Source organism: Lissotriton helveticus, chromosome 10 (assembly GCF_964261635.1).
Source record: "Lissotriton helveticus chromosome 10, aLisHel1.1, whole genome shotgun sequence".
NCBI lineage: Eukaryota > Metazoa > Chordata > Amphibia > Caudata > Salamandridae > Lissotriton > Lissotriton helveticus.
Window position 1 is genome coordinate 833203620 of NC_136071.1, and position 24447 is coordinate 833228066.

General features: G+C 43.1%; 1 protein-coding gene across 8 annotated transcripts in view; it reads left to right on the forward strand.

Moving 5' to 3' along the window:
• The window catches only part of C10H10orf67 (chromosome 10 C10orf67 homolog), a 2166521-nt gene that overhangs the window by 1247319 nt on the left and 894755 nt on the right, over positions 1-24447 (forward strand). For all 8 annotated transcript variants that reach the window (XM_078664370.1, XM_078664376.1, XM_078664375.1 and 5 more), the window contains one exon: positions 15649-15717. In XM_078664370.1, coding sequence (XP_078520496.1) covers positions 15649-15717 — 69 coding nt within the window. The remainder of the gene's footprint in view (positions 1-15648; positions 15718-24447) is intronic.

Below are 24447 nucleotides of genomic sequence, written 5' to 3' on the forward strand. Positions count from 1 at the left end.
ATCAGTGATGTCATGAGTGACGTCACTGACCATGTCATGAGTGATGTAATATGTGACGTCATCAGCAGTGCATTGCGGGCGTGCGAGTTATAGTTAGCTGAATTAACTATAACGGGGGAATTTCAATGGTTTTGTATGAGTGAAATGTCCAGCTAACTATAACATGTGTGAAAACTATGTTTTTTTCAGTGAATTTCTAAGGTTTTTTAAATGCTAATTTTTAACTATAACATGGCTGAAACCTATGGTTTTTTCAGTGAATTTCTAAGGTTTTTTAAATCCTAATTTTTAACTATAACGTGGCTGAAACCTATGTTTTTTTCAGTGAATATATATATATATAAAAATGTATGTGTGTATATATATATATATATATATATATATATATATATATATATATATATATATATATATACATATATATATTGAACAAAAAAGAACTGCCAATGAACCAAAAAGCATAAGGTGCTGATGAGCCCATACATTAACAAGTGTGTAATCATTAAACTGCTAAGGAGGTTTCCTAATCCTTATTGTCCCACCAGTTCTTCATTGCAAGTGTTGTGATCCCACTGGGCAAGTATATATAATTAGTAAATACAGTGTCTCTGTCCTTATTTGGCTGGGTTTATATGGCCTCATTTTCACTTGTGTTTAATCCGTAATCTCTATGCCTGAATACTTACATTACGATCATTGCAGAGATCCATTTATTATTGGCGAGTTCTGTGATTTTTCTCCTCCTTTCATAAAATATAAATCACACAACTTCAATGCAAATAGCAAAACCTAGCCCTTGGTATTGGGCAATTGCCTGCGAATCAAGATTACTTGGCACCTGATACTTTTCGTGATAACAGTAGCTCCCTCATCAAATGAGATAAATACAACCTATCAACCTTGATGAAGTCCTGTATGGACAAAGCACATGGTGGCTTTTTGTTTGAATATGTGATACGCTACTGTACCACCTGTACCAGCTGCTTATCGATTGAAGAGAAATAAAAGGCTGCATCGATTCAAACTAGAACTGAAATGTAGAAATGGACTCCTAGTACAGTTGTGCTATTGCTTTTCTTGCCTTTATCTGTGTGCTCCAACTATCCTTGTATAGGTCACATAATTAGCAAAAACTCTTTCTATTCTCCCCAGCTAGAGGAACCTCCACTCCAGATGACCAAAAGACTTGTGGATGACTAATGTTAAACTATGATGGTTTATATTAGTATCTTAATGGTATTTTCCAGAGTCACCCCTTCACCAATTCACTGTACTTGCACACTCCACTCTTCACCATTAATAGTACTTATGCAGCACGTTCCTTTCTACGTACAGAATTATCAAGAAACGAGGCAGTGGATAACTGAGCTAAATCAATTTCAGTAGTAAGTTACAAACTGAGCAGTGTCAACTGGCAAAAACAAATGGTTCACTGATACAACATTGACTATCATAGCATTGAACTACAGAATTATCGAGTCAACAATATCGTAAAGAAAATATCAGGACACAATACCCAATATAGCAATAACACTCAATCAATCAGGTGTTTGTTAAGCGCGACTCCTCACCTGTGAAGGGTCTCAAGGCGCTCAGGGTGGGGGGGTCGCAGGTTCCAGTCCATCAAGGAGGGGTTCTGCCAAAGTGACAGGTTTTGAGGTTTCTTGCTGATATGGGGAGCGATGTTATCTGTCTGAGGTGGAGCGGAAGGTCGTTCCAGGCTCTGGCCGCGCAGAAAGGGAAGGAGCGGCCTCCCGATCTGGTCTTTCTGGTGCAGGGAACCGCGGTGTAGGAGAGCTAGGCTGATCGTAGGGTCCTTTGGGGTGCGTCGAATTTAAGTCGGCTGTTCAGGTATGCTTGTCCGGTGTCATGGAGGGCCTTGTGAGTGTGGGTTAGCATCTTGAAGGTGACTCTAACTTCGATGGGGAGCCAGTGGAGTATGCGCAGGTGCTGGGAGATGTGGCAGTGTCTTGGCAGGTGGAGGACCAGTCTTGCGGTGGCGTTTTGGATGTTTATGTAGCCTGCGGTGAGGTTTTTGTTTTTTTCCGGCATAGAGTGCCTTGCCGTAGTCGAGCCTTCTGGTGACCAGAGTGTGAGTGACGGTCTTTCTGTGTTTGATGGGGATCCATTTGAAGGTCTTACGTAGGAGGCGGAGGGTGTAGAAGCAGGAGGCCGAGACGGAGTTGATCTAGCGGTCCATTTTGAGCTCTGAGTTCAGGATGATTCCCAGGTTGCGTGCGTGGTCTGTGGGGGTGGGCGGGCTTCTGAGGACGGGGGGCCACCAAGGTGTCATTCCAGGTGTCGGGGTTTGGGCCCATGATGAGTACTTCCGTTTTGTTGGTGTCCAGTTGTAAGCAGCTGTTTTTCATCCATTTGGCGTCGGCTTCCATGCCTTTTCGAAAGTTGTGTCTGGCGGTGTTGGGTTCGTTGGATAGGGAGAGGATGAGTTGGGTGTCGTCTGCGTATAACACAATGTTGAGTCCGTAGGTGTCGTGGATGTTGTGTTCTTCGATGAATGTGGCGAGTTGGCTTTCTCGATGACTTTGCTGGGTACGGGAGCAGGGAGATGGGTCTGTAGTTTTTGAGGTCAGTGGGGTCCGCCGAGGGTTTCTTCAGGAGGAGGTTGATCTCAGTGTGTTTCCAGTCATCAGGGAACGAGGCGGTTGCCAGGGAGAGGTTGATGGTGTGGCAGAGCATGGGTGCGATGGTGTCGGTGGCTCTGGTGAAAATGTGGTGGGGACAGGGGTCCGTGGAGGCCCGGAGTGGATTGACTTCACCGTCTTCAGTGTGTCTTTGGAGGTGAAGGCTGTCCAGTTGTCGATCGCTGGCTTCAGGGTGTCGGGGGTGGTTGGTGAGGGTTCAGCGTGTTGGTTGTCTTCGTCGAAGTTATCGTAAATGTTCTTGATTTTGTGGTGGAAAAAGGTGCTGAGTTTGTTGCAGAGGTCTTGTGAGGGAGGGATATCGGTGGACTCGCTGGTGGGTTGGGTGAACTCCTTGATGATGCTGAAGAGTGCTTTGCTGTTGTGTGCATGAGTGGAGATTCTGTCTTCAATCGCTTTTTTCCTCGTTTTTCTGATGAGTTGGTGGTGGGCGTTGGTGGCGGCTCTGAAGTTGTTGTGGGCTTCTGTGGATTTGGTGTTCCTCCAGGCCTTTTCGAGGTGGCGGCAAGTGTGTCTGGACTCTCGAAGTTCGGTGGTGAACCATCTAGCTTCCTTGGCATGGGTGTTGTTGTTTTTCTTGAGGGGACTATGGTGTTGGCGCTGTCGGAGATCCATCTGTGCTGGGTTCGGGCTGTGGTGTTGGGGTCGTCGTTTTCCGCTATGGTTGGGGTGGAGTTGCTGAGTGATGAGGTTAGCTGGTTGTCAGTGATTCTGGTCCCGTTTCTTCGTGGGAGTAGGTGATGGTGTATGTGGATTGTGGGTGTTCTGAAGGTGAAGTGGACGCATCGATGGTCAGTCCATGGGAGTTCAGTGGTGTGGCTGAAGGTGATGGAGTTTCCAATTGTAAAGAGGGGGTTGAGGGTGTATTCTGCTGGGTGTGTGGGTTCGGTCATGATCTGGCTGAGTCCAATGTTGTGGAGGTTATCCAGGACGGATGTGGTGCTGGGGTCCAGTTGGTTGTCGAGGTGGAAGTTGAGGTCTCCCAGTAGGGTGTAGTTGGAGGACGCGATGGCATGCGGAGGGATGATGTCTGTGATGGAGTTGGCAAAACGTCCGCGGGGTCCAGGGGGTTGGTAGATGAGGGTTCCTCAGAGGGTGGAGGTAGGGCTGGCAAGTATCTTGATGTGAAGGTGTTCCATCAGGTCTGTGGGCTCGTCGGTGCATACATATAAACTATATCAAAAATATAATTTAAACATACAAAATACTATTTACGATAATACAGTGAAAAAACATATACCAAATATTTAAAATAAATAAGAAAATTAACTACAAATTAACCACATTAATTTAAACAAATAAATTAAATATACAAAAACAAATTAATATACAAACAATATAACATGAAAAATAAATCAAAAGTAATGAAAATAAACAAACATAAATATATATAATATATAAAAAACATAAAACATTTATCTACATATAAAATTAAATAACAACAATAAACAAAATAGAAACAAACAATAAATAAACATTAAATAAATTACAAGGTAACAGATAAAAAATTCAAAAAAGCTATCTCAAAGAATAAATTTAAAACACACAAACCAATATAAAACCATAACTAATTAAATAAACACTATAAAACAATCAAATAATTAACATAAAATGTACCGTATAATGGACGATCACGGAGAAAGAGCGAACCTTTGAGAGAGAGGGAAGACAAAACAAAAAAAAACTAGACCAAAAACTATTCCAAACATCCCGCAATAAAGGAAAGCTAATACATTTAAAAAAAACTTGTCAACTATCACATAATTTCCGTTATATATAACAGATTCAACATCACTAAAATTGCATCTAGAAAATTCAACAAAACGATTTACGTACACAACAATAAAATATAACACAAAGTAAGTAAATGACTTCAACAACTAATGTAAATTATTTAAAAGAACTACACTGAATAAAATAGCAAACCTTAGCTAACAAATGTTCTTTTATTTTTAGCAGCTTCTACAAAAATCAACAAAACCAGTACATCTACCAAAGACACTCCATCAATTAAAAAGAGGAAGTATATTTATTTAGTTACAAATAAATAAAAAATAAACACTTAGGGGTCGATTCCGATCCGATAAAAAAAACGTCCGTACGAATCGTATCCGGAGCCCTCTCTGTATGACTCGTACACATGCCGTACGACCTGACGAGTACGATCCGGACCGGGACATCAGGACGCAATTCGTACGGCCCACTTCAGGTAAGGGCGATTCATACGGAAAAGCGCACAATCACTTACACACCGTACGGTGCGTACCCCCCATGATTGCAGGGGTACGCCCCGTACACCCAGCGTACATGGGGTACGGTGCGTACCCCTGCGATCATGGGGGGTATGCACCGTACCCCATGTATGCTGGGTTTACGGGGCGTACCCCTGCGATCATGTGGGGTATGCACCATACCCGGGGGGGCGTTCCGTACCTGTTTCGGCGCAAACTCTGCTTTTACGGCTGTTTTCAGCTCCCGTAAAAAAAGGGTCGTACGGTGCGTACCTGACACGTATCGTTCTTGCTGGGTCATATAAACCAGCCGCGATCCGTACAGATGTCGTGTACAGCGCGTTCTGACAAAGACTCGTACAGGGATTCGAGTCGTACGGTCTCTGTACGATTCGTACGGAGTCCGGCACCTGGTACGAATCGTACTTCGACGTACGTACGCGGGACGTTGCAGGGTATGATTCATACGGGAAAAACTTTCCGAACGGCTATTCGGAGTGGTTTTTCCCAAATCGGAATCGACCCCTTAATATAATAAATAATCAAATTAACTAAAATTACAACATAATGTTCTATTTTTCACAGATTATAATTGACAACAACCATACCCAAAGAGCCCAAAACAAACATTACATTTGAAAAAAAATACATGACAGTACTGTAGCTCAAAAAGCAAAAAATAAATGCAGTGCATGCAAAGGATGAAAGAAGGCACAATGCTTTCCAAGCCACAATTGGAAGAGGACTACCAACCCTACATAATCTATTAAAAAAGAACAAAGCTATCAAGAGCTCAGCCTAGATTAGTCCCTAACAAAAATCAGCCCTAAACTAAGTAAACAAACTAAAATGATGTATGAATAGCTACAACATAAAACTAGGCTATTTGCAAACGCCAAAGGTCTAGAATACTTAGACATGATAGCTAAATCTATACTGTACACAAACAAAAATGTTAAACAACATAAACATTCAAAACTTCAAAACATTTAAACAACATAATTCTACTCTTTTATAAAATAAATAATTATAACTATATCATGTAAAATTCAAAATATAACACAAATATATTTGACATATTATAATTATTAAATTAAAAAATACAAGCAAATCAATTTAACAAAAAACATTTCCCACCCATAATAATTAAAAATAACTTACAGTTATGTAGCAGTAGACGATCTGGTAAATCCAATAAATCCATAGAAGATACATTGAAAAACAAATCCATTTGAAAAGGGAACCCAAAAAAATGCAAAAATACAACTGTAGAAAAAATTATCCAACGGCGCAATCCTCTCAATACCCAAACCCCAAAAAACCCAAAAATTATTGTAAAAAAATGCTAAAATTAAACTGTATAAAAAAAGGCTCTGAAGCAATCCTCTCAATAACGAAACCCTCAAAACCACGAAAAATTGCTTTAAAAAAATGCTCCAACCAACCCGAAAAATAAAAAGAGATGTACAAATTCTTGTTTTAAATAAACAAAATACATTTTTCTTTTTTGTAAAAAAAAAAAAGAAAGGGTCAAGACCATCACCCACAATAACACATACAAAATTACAAACATTAATATTAACAATAAACACAAAATAACACAACTAAACACTAAACAACACATAACTAACACTACATAACACTCTACTCTAATCCAACACTATGGCAAACACATAAAACACTAAACTATCAAACCAACACCTAACTACACCAAAAAACAACAAACACGATTCTCACAAACCTAACTACATTATTACTACCCCGCCCCTACTTTAAAGATACCTTAAAAGTTAATGAAAACAAACTTACCATAAGCGACGAAACGCAGCTCCCAACCGCGAGGTTCCGTCTTCCAAATGGACGTAAAAACGAAACAGATAGATAGAAAAGGGAGGAAACTAGGAAAAAAACTGCCCGTGTAAGAAATATGAAAAAAAGATTTACTCCCAAAATGCACAAAAATAGATGTATAATTTTATATATTTTGTAAAAAAATGTATAAATGTTCCAAAAATATGCAATAAATTGTAAAATATATAATAAATATGTTCTTATCCTTAAAATGTAAAATATAATATTTAATATATATTAAAATACATGTTTATTTCATGTACCTTAAATTTAACATGTATGATGACAAAATATATGTGAAAATATATCTTTGTAATATTTAATATATTAAATATTATTTGAACAAACATAATATTCAATATACTATATAATAAAATATACAAAAGATAAGCAATAAACATTATAATAAAATTGGATTAAAATGAAATTATATCAAATGTATTTAAAATCGTTTAAAAGAATAAATACAAATGTTTACTTTTCGTAAAAACAAATAAACAATGAAATTCTAATTATTTGCAATAAATAAACTATAAATATATATTCACTTTACTATTACATGACTAGACTTTAAGAAAATGTACAATTTTTCAATTATTTTAAAAAATATGTATGTAAAAAAAATATTGTTAATTTTCCAATTCTACATGAAAAATGTATGTTAAAAAAGATTGTTAATTTTCCAATTCTACGAGTAAAATTTATGTTAAAAATATATTATACTTTGTAATAAATTTGGAACAACATCCAAATACCTGGATAATGTTTTTAATATTGTGAAAAAATGTATAACAAATCAGAACAAATAAACTGTAAAATAAAAAGAAATGTGTAATTAATAAAAACGTTTACAAGAATAACTTACATACATCGCCTTTCTTCTATAAATGTACGTGTAGAATAGAAAAATAAGATACCTAATAAACAATAAACATTTACTATGCCTAACTCCAAAACCAACAAAACTCAGGGAAAGTACTGGATAATAAAGCAAATGAAATTACTATTCCAACTCCAAAACAAACTAAACTCAGGGAAAGTGCTGGATAATAAAACTCATTAAAATACCATTCCAACTCCAAAACCAACAAAACTCAGGGAAAGTGCTGGATAATAAAACTAATTAAATTACTATTCCAAAACCAATAAAACTCAGGGAAAATGCTGGATAATTAACCTAACGAAGGGGCCTATTAGGATGGCGGACGGACCTGCATCTGTCCGCCACCCCGGAGGTGGAGGGACCGTCCGCAGGGGCAGCGGTGGGCCCTCCGGTGCACCACCCCCGAGGTGGAGGGACCGTCCGCAGGGGCAGCGGTGGGCCCTCCGGTGCAATTAGGATGTGACCGCCACCCTGGCAGTCACATCCTGTATCTTTAACCTTGCGGCGGGTGCTGCTTGAAGCAGCACCCACCGCAAGGTTAAAAATGCATGCTTTACATTTACATGCACAAAGCGGCAGACACCGCACGGTGCCTGCCGCTTTGTGCATGTAAATGCTGGGGGTTACCATAGGTACCCCGCATGTGCACCCCCATCCCCGACACCCTGGGGGCCCGCAACAGGCCCCCAAACACCAAAGACCACATGCTTTTCCACGGCGGAAAAGCCGCCGTGGAAAAGCATGTTTCTCTGCACATCGTAATTTGGCTGACGGTGTCTTGCAGACACCGCCACCAAATAGCCCTCCACACCCTGCGGATCAGTGGCGGACGGACCTGCCGTCCGCCGCTGGTCCCACCGCAATCCCACCGCCATCCTAATCTGGCGGTGGGTGTTTCCTGTGGCCGCGCCGGTGAATCCGCATCCTCCAGGCCGGCGGTGGCTTCCGCCGGCCCGGAGGATGCGGATTCACCGCCATCATAATCGGCCCCTAAATTACTATTCCAAATCCAAAACAAAATATACTCAGGGAAAGTGCTGGTTAGTAAAACATAATAAACTACTGTTCCAACTCCAAAACCAACTAAACTCAGGGTAAGTGCTGGTGGTAGTCACAGCAACGCCCGCTATACAATGCTGGGAATGCACGTTGTGCATTGGTATGCACAAAGTGACAAGCACCGCGCGGTGCCTGCAACCTTGTCCATGCCATTGTAGGAGGGTACCACAGGTACCCCCTAATAGCACCCCCCACCCCCAATACTCAAGGGGGCCCACAACAGGCCCCCAACACAGAAGACCGCATGCCTTTCCATTGCGGCATTGCCACCATGGAAAGGTCAATTGCCGCCTGCATCATAATATGGATGGCACCATGCTATGCTCCTTTTCCACCCGGTCGATGAGTCGGCTGGCGGAAAGCGGCGGGAGGTCTTTCTGTCCGCTGCGGACCTCCCCAGCCATGCTAATATGGTAGAGGTCTTTCTGGTATGGATAGCGGGTGGATCGCCCCGTCGGGCAAGCTGTGGCTACCGCCGGCCCGATGGGGGCAATCCGCCCGCCATCCTAATGGGCCTCTTAATTGGTATTCCAACTCCATAACAAAATAAACTCTGGGAAAGTGCTGGTTATTAAAACTTAATACATTACTATTCCAACTCCAAAACCAACAAAACTCAGGGAAACCGCTGGATAATAAACCAAATTAAATTACTGTTCCAACTCCAAAACCCACAAAACTCAGGGAAAGTGCAGGATAATAAACCTAATTAAATTACTGTTCAAACACCAAAACCAGCAAAACTCAGGGAAAGCGCTGGACAATAAACCTAATTAAATTACTATGCCAAGTCCAAAACCAACAAAACTCAGGGAAAATGCTGGATAATAAATCTAATTAAATTACTATTCCAACTTCAAAACAAAATAAACTCAGGGAAAGTGCTGGATAATAAAACGTAATAAATTACTATTCCAATTTCAAAACCAACTAACTCAGGGAAAGTGCTCGAGAATAAACCTAATTTTAAATTACTATTCCAACTCCACAACCAACAAAACTCAGGGAACGTGCTGGATAATAAACCTACTTTAATTACTATTTCACCTCCAAAACCAACAATACTCAGGGAAAGTGCTGGATAACAGACCTAATTAAATTACTATTCCAACTCCAAAACTAAAAACACTCAAAGATGGTGGGGGAGGATAAAATATAATAAATAACTATTATAACTCTAAATGTATAATCAATAAAATAATTTTATTTAAATCAAATTTATCTTTATAATACATTTTTTTATTACATGTATAATATTTTTCTACAAATTAATTTTTTTGTCAATAAATTACAAAAAAGATAGAAAAATACACTCAAACATAAATATAACCACCATTTTTTCCTTCAAATTTACATTTCCAAATGTACAATGTTTTTTACATTTTAAATTTCCACTTTTACCCCCAAAAATATTTTAAACAACATTAAAAAGTACTCCCTACCCTTATCCCCTAGTGCCAGAGGTGCGGCAGTCCCGCAGGAGCAATCAGGATGCTCCGCCACGCTGGCGGTCGCATCCCGCATCTTTTGCATTGTGGCGGGTGTTGCTGCAAGCAGCACCCGCCGCAATGCAAAAGTGGCATGTTGTGCATTGACATGCACAATGTGACAGGCTCTGCGCAGTCCCTGCCACTTTGTGCCTGCCATTGTAAGGGGGTACCATGGGTTCCTCTCCAAGTGCACTCCCCAACACCCCTGGGGCCCGCAACGAGCACCGCATGCAAAAGACCGCATGCCTTTCCATTGCGGTATCACTGCCATGGAAAGGCCCTAATCCACCCACATCATGATATGGCGGGCGGTGCCTGCTAGGCACCGCTACCATATTATGGGTCTGGACCACACAGCAGGCAATCGTAATGATTGCCTGCCTGCGGTAAGGCGGTGGACGGATTTTCAGTCCGCTGCTGTGCCCCCCGCCATTGCAATATGGCGGGGGTAATTGAAGTGCGGGCGGGCAAAGATGTCGGGTGGCTCGCCACCACCGGGGACTCCCCAACCTAATTCACTATACACACAACCCACTACAAAAACATTACATATTTTTTAAAATATTTCTATTGTAATTAGAAAAAGTAAATACTCCACATACTTATCCACTATAAATACATCCTACAAGTAAATTTTTGAAATATTTTAGAAATAGTTTAAATATATTTAAAAAAAACATTTTTAAATGACTCCCCACTCTTATCCCCTAGACATCCAATATCCCATTCCTAAAACTTGACAATTTTTTTTAAATATTTACATTTTTTACCAATTTTTTTTAAATTACTCCCGACCCTTATCCCGCTCCTAAAAATTAGCAAAAATTGTAAAAATATTTGCATTTTAATCCTAAATTTTTAAATTACTCCCCACCCTTATCTCCTATAAACCCAACATCTCACTCCTAAAACATAATTAAAAAAAGAAAAATAACTTTTTAGCATATATTTTAAAAGCTATAAAACATATATTAAATTAATAATAATAATATACTAACATTGAAGAAAAAAATCGATATAATTTACAACAGTATTTTTCACATCGAAATGTACAAAATCGATATTTTTGCATTACATAAAATTTTATATTTTTAACTACGAAAAAACGTACCTCGATATTTTACACCATTGATATTCTTGACTCAATATTAATGCAATTCGATATTTCCACATCGATATTCTGTCTCTGCACCCAAATAAATACGTGAGATCTCTTTTAACCTCCAGAGGTCACTAGGGATACGCACACATGCTTGTGCATTGGTAGCAATAGTGTACTGGCTTCATGGTCCTGCAAGTATCACAGTGCAGGTCCACGCATACATCACAGCGCATGCTATGTATCAGCAGCTACCTTGCAATGGCTTTTATTTAATAGAAAACCCATCCCACATAGCTGTGTGTGCATGCACATGCCTGTAAATGTGTCATGACCCACTGTGGCCATGATAACATTAGGTAAGCCACTGCAAATTAGTATTGGCAAAGTCATTAGCTCAGCCTTTTACAGTCAAGACCTGTTCTTGTTATATATTAGGACCTCAACCCTGTGGGCATACAAAGCACACTTTACGGGTGACTTGTTAATATATATTTTTCAAAAATGCTTTTCTGCATGGCAAAGGCACTTTTTTCTTTCCATTTGTCATTGCAGTGCTTTTAAACTGCAACTCAGCCAGAGCACAAGGGTGCTCCTAGCAGCTACACATTTCTGTAAAATGTTGGCGGTTTAAATACACACTCAGCCCACATATGCAGTTTAACTTCCAAGCCTGTGGTGAAATTTCAGCACCCTCTACCATGGCCTTCCAGGAAGATAAATAAACCAATTGGGTGAAACCGTTTTGAAAGTACCAGTTTAAGGCCAAAGCATCTGCACCATGGCACTGAGTGCCAGTGTCACAGTTTACAGACTCCGAAAAACAGCAAAAACAGGGTCCACAAAAAGGTGGACAATAAACAGTAATCATTTCAGCATCTTAAATCACTGGATCATTACACTATCTTCTGGGATCGGATGCTTTCATTCTTCTTCATTAACTGCATTTTGTCTGTTTTGCAATAATAACATTTCTCGTTTAGGGGCCCATTAGGATCTGCCACCGTAGCAGTGCTGGGACCGGCCACCAGCAGTTTGGCGGTCCCGCCCCGCCCCACCAATTAGGATGCGACCGCCACCCTGGCTATCGCATTCCGCATCTTTGACATTGCAGCAGATGCTGCTAGAAGCACCACCCGCCGCAATGCCAAAGAGGCATAGTTACCCCCCCAAGTGCAGCACCCCACCCCGTCAACCCCCCGGGAGTCACAACAGGTCCCCAAAGCACATCCCCTCCAGCCTTTCCATGGCGACATTGCAGCCATGGAAAGGCCTTTCAAACCTGGCATCATAATATGGATGGTGGTGCCTTCCTGGGACCGCCACCTTATTATGCCCCAGTTCCGCCCGGCTGGCAATCGTAACGATTGGCGACCGGTGGAAAAACGGGGGACAGAATTTCCGTCCACTGTGGTACCCCCGCCATGATAATGTGGCAGGGGTAAATCCAATTAAGATGGCCGGCGGCCTGGCTGGTGGCGATCCGTCCGCCATTGTAATCACCCCCAGAGTATCTTGGCATCCACCTACCTCCTCATGATTCATTTGTTCCAAAACCTACTCTTTGAAATGAAACAGTACATTGTAAATGATCTACACGTGTCAATTGAGGGAATAGTCATATCTTCCCATTAAGCCTCCCTTTTTATTTTCCTCACCCTCCCGCTCTGCAACTCTGATAATTCCCCTTTGGCTTTTACGTATCCTTATCCGACTCTACATCTCTCTGATTTCTCACTACCATGTATTCTTCTTTGACTCCTAGTGCCCACAATAGTCTCCTACCCATACCACGCCCTCTAACATCTACAATTTCTCCTCATAATAGCCTTTGTTTCACTGTCAGCCACCGTGTACACTGAGATGTTTCCTGTCAACTTGACTTGTTCCCAGGAGCGCAATTAGACCCGAACTGTGACGGGGGATAACATTCCCAGGCAGGGCTGCACGGTGCAACAGTCTTTTTTGGCACCCCTCCCCCATTTCAACCTTTTCCATGAATTCCCTCACTACCACTTGCCAACAATGCACCTCATCTCTCTAAAGCCCCTTTCTGACAATTTTTTTTTTTTTATAGGGCTACTCCTAGTTTTCTCACACTCAGTTCTGTGATCTGCATGGTACACTTTCTTTGTAGCAGGCACATTAACCTCTGCACTGTGTGGATAACAGGAGTGCCCATGTGAGTGCACGGTGAGCGATGCAACAATGTTAGAGTAGGGTGAGGGGAATGACTGCAGGGTGAGTGAGGTGACCATATGAATTTGGGTGCAGATGTAAGTGCAGAGTCGGATGAATGAATGTATGGTTAGCAATGGGTCTGTTTGAGTGAGATTGCAGAGTGAGCTGTGAGGGGGACTGATGTGTAAAGTGCCACATGAGTGCAGCAGTGGTGGCTCCTCCGCTAAGGTGGATGAACGTCGCCCCACTGCTCAAACGGAAAAATAAAATGATAATAACGTATTGTTATTTTATTTTTCCTATTGAAGTCAGTGGTGGGTCAGGCACGGCTGGCCAGATTAGGGGAGGAGTGGTGTGCACTCCCTAAATGCGCATGAACTGTTTGGCTGGCCCTCTTGGGTCTACCAAACAATTCATGCGTATTTAGCATGTTCCTACCAGGCTGCATTACACAGCCTGGTGAGGAACATGCACAGGCTCCCTGTGCCTGTCTGAGCTCTGATCCACGGCGCTCAAACCAATCACAATACTGCATTGCAGCATTGTGATTGGCTCAAGGGAGCATGCGTGCCCCTTTGCTTCTTGATGCCAGCTGGGACAGGAAGATGAAGAGGATGGGAGGAGACGGCATCCGGCCCACTGTTAAAGATGTCTTTCTTTTTAAATTAGAGTCCTCTTCTCCCCTCCCCCGACCCACCACCCTTCCTTTTCATGAAATGCATTCTCACGCTATGGCAGTAAAAGTTCAATATAAATGTAAGGAATAGGCAGGGGGGGAGCAGGGGGTACTGGAACCAGAAAAAAGCAAAGCCTTGTTATCCAGTTTACAAAGGTATGTACATTTGCAAATGTTCTTTAAAGACCTGTGAAAAACTCGGGCGTGCTTGAAATAAGACTCCAGACACTGCCCTGCCGAGCACACAGCAGCTCGAGCTGCAGCAGGCCGAGCTGAGACACACAACAGGTAGGGAGAATTGGGGGGGGGAGGGGCTGAAGCCCTTTCAGCCCTATGGGTGTTGCGTGCCTGCATGTTACTCCCTTGCCCCCACGCACGACTGCCCATTCAGTCTCAGGCATGGGCTCGAGTATTCGTGGATGCTCAAAATACTCCATTAGAAGAACATTAGCCATTGGCTCCAATGCATCTTTCTCAGGGGCTGACATGGAATAGGGAGTTGTTAGACTTCAGACCCACACATATTAGTGGTGTAAAGACAGTATTAACAGGTAAATAAAAGAAACAAAGGGCATCAGAAAATAGTTCAGTTAAAAAAATCCACACGGGAAATTCACATTAAAGTCATGTACTTTCAATTATACTACGCATGGCTGGAGAGTATCCACGTAACAGAAGATATTTAGCTCATATAACGTTCCTACCATGTAATGTTATTTCTTTTTGAAAAGCACGCTTAGAGCGAAGTTTCATAGTGCCATTGAAGACACAACACAGCTCCCTTTCTAAACGAGTATACGGATCGAAATGCCCATATGATAAAGTGTAATGACTGAAGCAGCGACTTTAATGTTTTTTTGTAAAATTCTGCTATATGTAACACTCTAACTGTGCAGTAGTTTGACTTCCTTTAGCTTATGTCTTGGGTGGGTAAAATGTTTGGTTCCTTAACTCCAGCACTCTCTGCTGTTATTCATATCTTGAACACAATAATGTATCAATCATGTTAAGACAGTTTTGTGGTGAACAACATTTGGATTTGTTTTCAACTGTATCTGAGATCATCAATGATTGCTATGAGATTAAAACCACCTAGTGATTGTTGCTCTTAAACTGTTTGACTGCGCAGCATTTAATCCAAGCAGTGTTTGAAATACAAAGGGCTCGAGAAATAAAGAGCCTGTCACTGCGATCCTATTCATATATTTTGTACCATAAAAGACTTCTTTGCAGCACAACAGATCAAAGTATCCAGACTGCTTTGGTTAAAAACCTTTCAAATGCATAATTTTTGGTGAGATGCCCGGGGATGTTTTGAAGAAACCCACAAGTGTTTGCATAATTATAAAAAAAGTTGTTGCATTTTGGCAATAATGGTTTTTCGATGTTTCTTTCAAAGCAAATGACTTAATCTCCTTCCACTACGCCCTCTTCACAACAAACACACCATTTAAATAAATGATTATATTATGTATGTGAATGTTCTATTAACGAGCTCTGTTGTGATTTTCTAAACAGGTGCAGAATAAGAAAGAAGAAACAAAAATAGGATTGGCCAAAAAGTTAAAAGACACTGAAAAAAAAGAGGTATGTAAAAATATAAGTGTCACGTGAACGCGATATTTGCTGCGATTTTAATTCTCAATATTATGTAAAATAGTAACTCTCAGATTTGTTTACATAACATTTTTCCATAGAGCAGAATATTGTAAAACTTGTTTTATTTCGTATACTACTGCTCCCAATATGAAACTGTGTTACAAATCGCACGTGACAGGGCGATCCAGCAACACAAAGGGAACCGGTACTTACATTACAAATTAACTGTGTTCTATGTGCGAAGAGAAAGTCAAATGTTAGGCTTTCTCTTAAGGGCGTACAGCATTAATTAACAAATTTGATTCTGAAAAGGCCCACAGTGTTCTTTCAAATATACTGGATATATTTCATATTTCTGTTAGGTTAGGGTGAAATCTAAATTATGCTGTCGTATTGTGCTTAATTTCAGGAATTTTGTATTATGCTTGTTAACCATAATCATTGAAATTACGCCCTTATATAACTTCGCGAATTTACATGCCCTTTGCAGTTGCAGATAATTAATACGAACTGACGGAAGCAGAACACAAGCACCTTTTCACTGTGTTTGTGTCCTATTTTTCCCCACAAAACGCATCCTTGCATTATAAATCGGTGTAAGAGACAGGCAGATTTGCATTTCACATAATTTACCCAAAATTGTGCCTAATTATGCAAAAGCGAATTACGCTCATTTTGCATACCCCTACTTTATATGTGTCAAAACGTAATCATTTATGCAGAGCAAAATATATTTGGGGGATAATCACAACACAAATAGTGAAAAGTATGAATGTGAACGGGTTATCCCAGGGAGCCAAGATCTCACTGGTCCTGGATTTTACAGCATCTGGACATGAGGCTAGACAATAGTTATCTGAATTCCAAATTTCCTGAAAGAAGAAAGGATCAAAAAGGCAATGCTCTATCCTGCCAAGCCTAACGACATTAATGATGGTCAGACTCACTTTTTCCCCAAACATGAAGCTGTGCAACAGTTCTGTGAGAACAGAATCCAGTTTAGAATTAGAAGTGGTCATAATCCATCACATTTCCTTATCAGAAATTGCACAAAATGATCCAAAATTATGTGTTATCACTAAATATTTGATACTGGTGCCTGGTGTACAAAAATGAAGCAAACACGCATTTCTGGCTAAAAATGTAGCCTAAAGGCACGTGATGCGTGATGCACACAAACAGACATTTTAATTAAGGTGTGGCACTCCTGCCTTCAAAGACCACTTCTTCTCCAGTGTTTCACAATATTTCCCTGTGCATCTCAGTCCACGTTGAACATTTTTGTGCCCATCTCTCCCAATTTCCCAAATTTACATAAACATTTGTGTACTTTCCCTGCAGTTTTCTTTTTCATTTTTTTCCCCTGGCTTGTGTTGGAAAGTGGACGATTAGTAGTGATAAGTAGGGTAGCTGGCAACAAGCAGGCAGGTGTAACTTAGGAAACAGGTGGGTAAAGCATTTAAAAACACCAATGCATTTACTAAATGAGAAACAACACGCAATAGAAATCCAACATCAATTTATAAAAATAGATTATATTTTTATGACCAAATAGACACCAAAACGATAAAAAAAACAAATGTAGGGAACCAGCTATATGAATTTTGAAAAAAAAAAACACTTTCTAGTGCTTAAAAGCATTTATGGTCCAATTGGGACAACTCCTCGTGTTTGACCAAGACAAAGACAAATTTTGAAGCCGTCCGCGATGGAGCCCTGGTTGGATTCACTAAGCGGGTGGTCTCGGTCAAAATATTACCTTTGCACTTAGTTGTTTTTCTGGAGCTTTTTCTCTCGACGATGAGAGAGGCTCTTTTTTAGGCCAGATTTGCATCCCCATAGTTGGTTTGGTTTTCTATGAGGCCCCGGTCAAATCCTGGAAGTCTGTAGCTCCGGAGCTTTAAGCGAGATGAACCTGAAATCCAGGCTGGGTCACTGTTGAAGGTAGCCGGGTTTGACTCTAGATGTCGAATTTGTTACCTTATGGAGATTGTTACCAAAAAGTTCCCAAACTTCACTAAACTTCTAGCTCTGCTTCCAGAAGGTCTCATTTAGGTTTCAAAGTGTCCACAACACCAATCCAGGGGTCTAGAATCTCTGAGATGGTCCTTGGGATGTTGGGACTACAATTCCCATAATGCACCTGGCTAAATCTGTACACATGCCAGGATGTGGCTCAGTTAACCTGTAGCTTGCAGGGAGTCCATCCCTTAATCCTTCTTGAAGGAGAGCCTTTGCTGGCCTAAAGTGTCATTCTCCCTTTGAAGACCAGTTTGACCACTCCATGCGCCTTGCTGCCTGTAGCTTCTGCAGCTGCAGTTCTCCTTCCACAGGAAATTCATTGTCTCACAAGCAAGATACTTCACACCTCATTAAGACCGCCTGGCTCAGCCTGGCAGAGGCTAGCCAATCAGAAGAGGACAGCTGGAAGACTGGGTTTTGGCTTACAGAAAGTTTAATACCTTCTTTTCTGTGATAGTTATTATAAATCTAACAATGGAAAGTTATTGGATTTATCATAACTAACATCTGGATACCTTGAATTATATTTTTTATCTCACTCTTGTCAATATTTATACTTAAATAAAATATTCCTATGTTAACCTATGGTGGAGGGCGCTAGGTGGCGCGCAACCAAGATGGCCGCATGCCTGTGAGGCTCCAGCCCAGCCGAGCCAGTAAACATTCATAATGCCCATCCTAAATCGATTTTCTGTGCTTTAACCTACACCCCATGAAACCTACTTCTCTGCTGCTTCCAGCGATACCACATTTGTGAGTCTGGCCTGACGGGCGGCAGAGGAAGAGCCTGCTGAAACCAAAAGCAGTAGGCCCCTGGCTGTTCCAGGTGCTGTGCTGTGGACTGCCCGGTCAGGAAAAGCCAAGGCTGTGAGGGCCCCCGAGCCGGAGTCGTGGACAACTAGTGGCAGAGGCGCGCTGTCTTTCCGGTGTTTTGGCAGCACATAGCGGATACCAATAACTTAAACTGTGAGCATTTCGACGCCGCGACGACCTGCACCTTACCCCATCGACCCGCGGCAGTAAAGTAGCCGTGACGCTGGGGTGCCGAGACCTGCCAGAATTGTCTTGCGTGGCCGCCCGACTGCAAGCTACGCTTGGGGGCCGCGTAAGATCACCACCTCGCATTCCCTGAGCTCCGGACCGCTGCCTGACTCATCCCCCGCTGTGAGCGCTCTGCGGACTGAACCGCTAGTAATTGCACGGAAGTGTACAGTGCTGATGATTGCGCTACATGTTGCCGGTGAGAACTGATGCTCACATCCCACCAGTTCCAACAATTCTACTCAGAAGGGACCTTATTGCTCACTCTCTGCCCTGGATATCCTTAAAGCTTTACTTGCACTGTCGGGGGCGGCCACTTTGGGTGTGCTGAGACTAGCTTCACAGTGGAGAGGAACATTGCTGATCGGTACCGTTCAAAGGAGCTGGCACACGTGTATAGGTGGATTCGGAGCTACAGATTTGCGCATGATATGATTGGCGCCTTCTCCGGCCATTGTTGTTAGCCTCTCCTCGTGCCACCCTTGGTGATTATAACCCTAACTGTGGAGACATTGATTTGGATTTTAGACATTACCTGCACGCTGCATAGGGGTTGAAGAACATACAACCTTGATGGGCCTAGACTGTGCTGTGTCATGAACTGTGCGGATTCTTATTTGTCACCGTTGCTACGACGCCTGGTGCTCCTACTGCCAGAAGCTCCAGCCATTGCACAGGTACTACTTGCTCTGTCTCTCCAGTGATCTGTAGCGCTGCTATTCCGAGTTACATCTGCACTTGTCAGCCGCTGCTGGACATCGCTTTACGCTCCTTCGTTCTGCTCGCCAGCTGGCGCCATGGGGCATACTGATGCTAAGCAGGCCAAATTCTGTTTGAGGTGCACAAGATTCCCAAGTCACGCTCTGAGGAGCACGAGGAATCAGATGCCACGGATATGCCGGATGAGGACTGGAAGGCGATTCTGCTTGGCATGAAACAGAGTGTTACGTCCATAGATGCTAAAATAGATACAATGAATATATGGATGGACTCAGTGGTCACCAAGCTGGGACAACATGAGCACCGACTGAAAGAAGTCGAGACTAGAGTGTCTGATCTAGAGGATGGAGCTTCAATGAGTAAAAGCCAGATGTCACAGATGGACAAATTACTTAAAGTAATTGCTGAGAAGAACAAGGATTTGGAGGCCCGCACTCAAAGAAATAATGCTCAAATCCTTGGTGGCGGAATCTACAAACACAGGAAGCATGGAGGACTTAATTGAGAAACTGGTTGTGGAATTATTTGGCAGAGAATCCTTTTCGGGGCACCTCACAGTGGACAGAGCTCATAGATCACTGGCGGCCCGCCCGCCCCCTGGGGCACCACCACGGCCTGTGATAGCTTGCTTTTTAAATTACCGGGACACGGTCCTGTGCCTTGCCCGAGAAAAGAAGCAGGTGCATTACGAGTACACAACATTGGCCTTCTTCCCAGACTTTATGGAATCAGTGCAGGATGCAAGGTGGAAATTTGCTGCTGTTAAGAAAAAATTACAGTGGCAAAAAATCACCTGTGCAATGTTATATCCGGCGAAGCTGAAGATAACCCATCACGGATCGCAACACTTCTTCCTGAATCCACAGAAGGCTGAGGACTACCTTCGATGCCATTGCTGCTCGGCTACCACAAAGTCAGAAGTACAAGATCGCTCCAGGTCCCCGTCGCCCAGGTCTGACAACAGCTGAACTACATAATTGACATTGGTATCTGCTGGAACTTTTATTGACACTTTATTCATGAAGAACTGAACTACTCTGGTGATGTATAAGTATACTTACTGCTTGGTATAATGCCTGGCTCAGCTACTTGCCTCCATCCAGCCGCAGCTGCCCACCTACTGGTGGTGTAGTGGGTGGGTGAGAGTATGGAGGGAAGAGGGTCAGTCGTGAGCCCCTAGCGTGTTTTGGAGAGGGCGAACCCCAGAAGTTACGTAAACAAGGGGTACAAGTAGTTATATTATGTTGTTCTTTCAGGAGGAGCGGGGTCCTATACCCAAAAAGTTGGGGGAGCCAGTGTGGGTGGAGGGGGGATTTTCATCTATGACTGCCTTACAGCTTGTCCAGTCTAATGGGGTCATTATTGTGTGGGTATGTACTGAATGTCACACATGGTACAATGACTGACGATACACAAGACATCAATAGTATTACAGTAGTGACGTGGAACATACGAGGTCTGAACAACCCTAGGAAAAAATGACAGATTCTGGATTATCTTGATAGACATCATGTTACAGTGGCTATGCTACTGCTACAGGAGACACACTTGAGTCCCGGCACCACTCCCCAGTTCGCCTCAAGGTGGGCCACGCACCGCAATTTTGCATCATACTCTACGTACTCTCGGGGAGTGGCTATATTGGTCAAGAGGGGGGTGGCATTCGTACCAGGCGGGTCGGAAACTGATGCAGAAGGCAGATTCTCTTTGCTCTGGGGTAGGTTTCACTTTCATGATGTGACCTTTGCCAATTATTATGGACATAATACTGACGATTCGCAGGCCCTCCTTCGCTTATGGAGCAGAATTCAAGAGATAGGCACCACCTACGTCATCTGGGGCTGGGACTTTAATACAGTAATGCACCCCGAGATGGGTCCCGAGATTCCCCGGCACATTATACGACTACCCAGAGAGTGCTACGAGACATTATTGATGAGAACTACTTACTTGACTCCTGGAGATATAACCACCCCATGCACCGAGAGGGCACGCACTCTTCGGCATTCCACTCATCTTGGGCCAGACTAGACTACCTATTCGTGTCCACGGGTATGGCACACTGGCTAGGGCAGGTGACTCACTTGGCTCGTACCCACTCTGATCATTCTCCGGTCGTCACTGATATACATGCACCTCTCCAATACTCTCCATACAATAGCTGGCGCCTCAACCCACTGCACCTTCAAGACACTACATTCAGAACTGAGCTGGAGCAAGACAACCAAGACTTTTTTAATCGCAATTTAGACTCTGTTCCTAGCATCGCAACTGTTTGGGAGGCGTTCAAGGTTGCGATCCAGGCCTGGTGCATATCTAAGGGCGGGGGCATACTCAAATCGCTGCGCAATAGCTTATCCACATTGGAAAGAGAACTCAAACAATTGGAAAATGGGCTGGGCTCAGATCCCGATGGAAATGACACCAGGGCCACCATACACAGCAAACTTACGGAATATGAAGATCTTGCTGATAGGGAGTGCAAGTTTCAGGTGAAAACCCAGAGAAAGCTCCGGCAGCCGCGTTCAGACCACCTAGATTTTCCAGTTATGTGACAGCTGCAGGATGCGCAAGGCAATATGCATAGTAACCTCCCTGATCAATTGCACATGCTTAGGGACTACTATAACAACCTATACTCCTCCCACAGAGGCACCCCTCTTGACTTGCCAGGCTACTTCGAGGATACAGCCCTCGTCTGGTTAAGGGACACTCAACGGAAATTTCTCAATCTAGATTTAGAACTGGATGAGATTGCAGAAGCTATCATGCAGATGAAGTCCGGACGGGCCCCGGGGTCCGACGGGCTTCCAATAGAATTTGATCAAATCTACGCTTCAATACTGGCCCCAATCCTGAAGGAGGTGTACTACGCAGCGTTGGAGGAAGGTAGTCTAGCTATGACGATGCGAGAGGCACTTATAACCTCCCTGTTGAAACCGGGAAAACCCTCACACTATTGTGACTCATATCGGCCCCTTTTGCTCTTAAACTGCGACACTAAAATATTCAATCAATCAGAGCATTTATATAGCGCACTACTCACCCGGAGGGTCTCCTGGCGACCCGGCTCAATCTATTGATGCAGCGCCTGGTGTTACCTGATCAGACTGGTTTTATTCTGAGTCGAGCCACGTCGCATAATCTCCGAACCCTGGCCGCTGTATTACAAGATATTGACCCTAAATGCTCGGCGGTTGCTATATTCCTTGACGCTAAAAAAGCGTTTGACTCCCTGGAGTGGGACTACCTACTGGGCACACTGGGTTATATGGGGATGCCTTCTACCTTCCTCCAATGAATCCAATTGTTATATAATCGCCCGGTGGCCTCAGTGCTTCTGAATGGGACCAAATCCTCTCCTTTCACTGTATCCAGAGGCACACAGCAAGGTTGCTCGCTGTCCCCCATACTATTTGCCCTGGCCATCGAGCCCTTAGCCGCTACGCTTCAGCAACACAATAATGATGAAGCGTTAATCTACCCAACTAGACATCTACTCCTCTCCCTTAACGCAGATGATATGACACTTTATGTTCAAAAACCACATGATAATCTCAACCCCATACTTTGTGAGATAACCAAATTCGTGGCCATTTCCGGGGTGCAAATCAACTGGTCTAAATCTGCGGTCTTTCCCCTTACAGAAAACACTCCACCGCACCAACTGGACTATCCCCTGGTTTGGGAGGCGAACAAGGTAAAATACCTAGGTATACGTGTCACTAGAGACAGGGATGCGCTCATGCGGCTAAATTATGGCACAACCATAGACAAAATTACAGACACCATCACTAAGTGGATATGAGAATCTCCTTAATTTAGATGGTTTTATTGCCCAAACTTTTGTACATTTTTATTAACATACCTTATCGTCCCGGGACTTTTTTCCTTAAAACACTCAATTCTCAACTTAAGAGGCTTATGTGGGGTGGGAAACAGGCACGACTAAACCTGACCACTTTGATGCTGCCATACCACCAGGGGGGATATGATGTCCCTAATTTCGAGCTATATTACTACTGTGCACAGGCCCACTTCGCTACATATTGGTTTCACCCACCTCCCTGTATGCCCCATTTAGCTGTGGAGGATGTTGTTATTGCTCCAACACCCACGACGTGCTATCTCTTCACAGCGGTGAAGGAACACGAATCAGACCCGTCTACCGTGGACTGTACAATACTGGCATGGCAGCGCATAGCTCGTAAGCTGGAGATTCCCATGTTGTAATCTCCTAAGGTATCCCTATCGCAAAACCCATTATTGCAAGTCACTTATGAGGGGATGTGTCGGAAGATGCTGGAGAATCTTAAGTATAGCACCTGGGGAGATCTCTACGTGGGAGGGCAGATCCGCTCCAGGTAACCATTTTTTGATACCTGCGGTCCGACGACAATGGACGCATTTATGTATACCCATCTCCGACAGAGTGTGAAGGCTGTAACTCCTGCCTTTCCGGAGGAGCCTGATACATTAGCCCCACTGCATGCCATACTACAACCAGAATGCCCCCGGCACGTTATATCTCTCCTTTATCAGCACACACAAAATTCGCCGGCCTTCTACCCAGTGCACGCCAGGCAGGAATGGGATACTGATCTACATGGTACGCTGATGGATGAACAGTGGGAACTTAGCTGTGCACAAACAGAGGCAGTGAACGGCAACAGCAGGTTACGCCTCATTCATTTAAAAATGTTGCACCGCCTATACCATACTCCAGCCAGGCTCCATAGGTTTCGCCTCAGGGACAGTGATGCATGTACGCGATGCGGTCGGGAGGGAGCAGAGTTTTTACACCTGGCGTGGGACTACTCTCAGGCGATGGCCTACTGGGCACATACGTTTCAGGGACTATCGACCATGATAGGTATCCAGATGACACCATCCCCTCATGGCCCTTCTAGGTATGACCCAGAAAATCCAAACAGT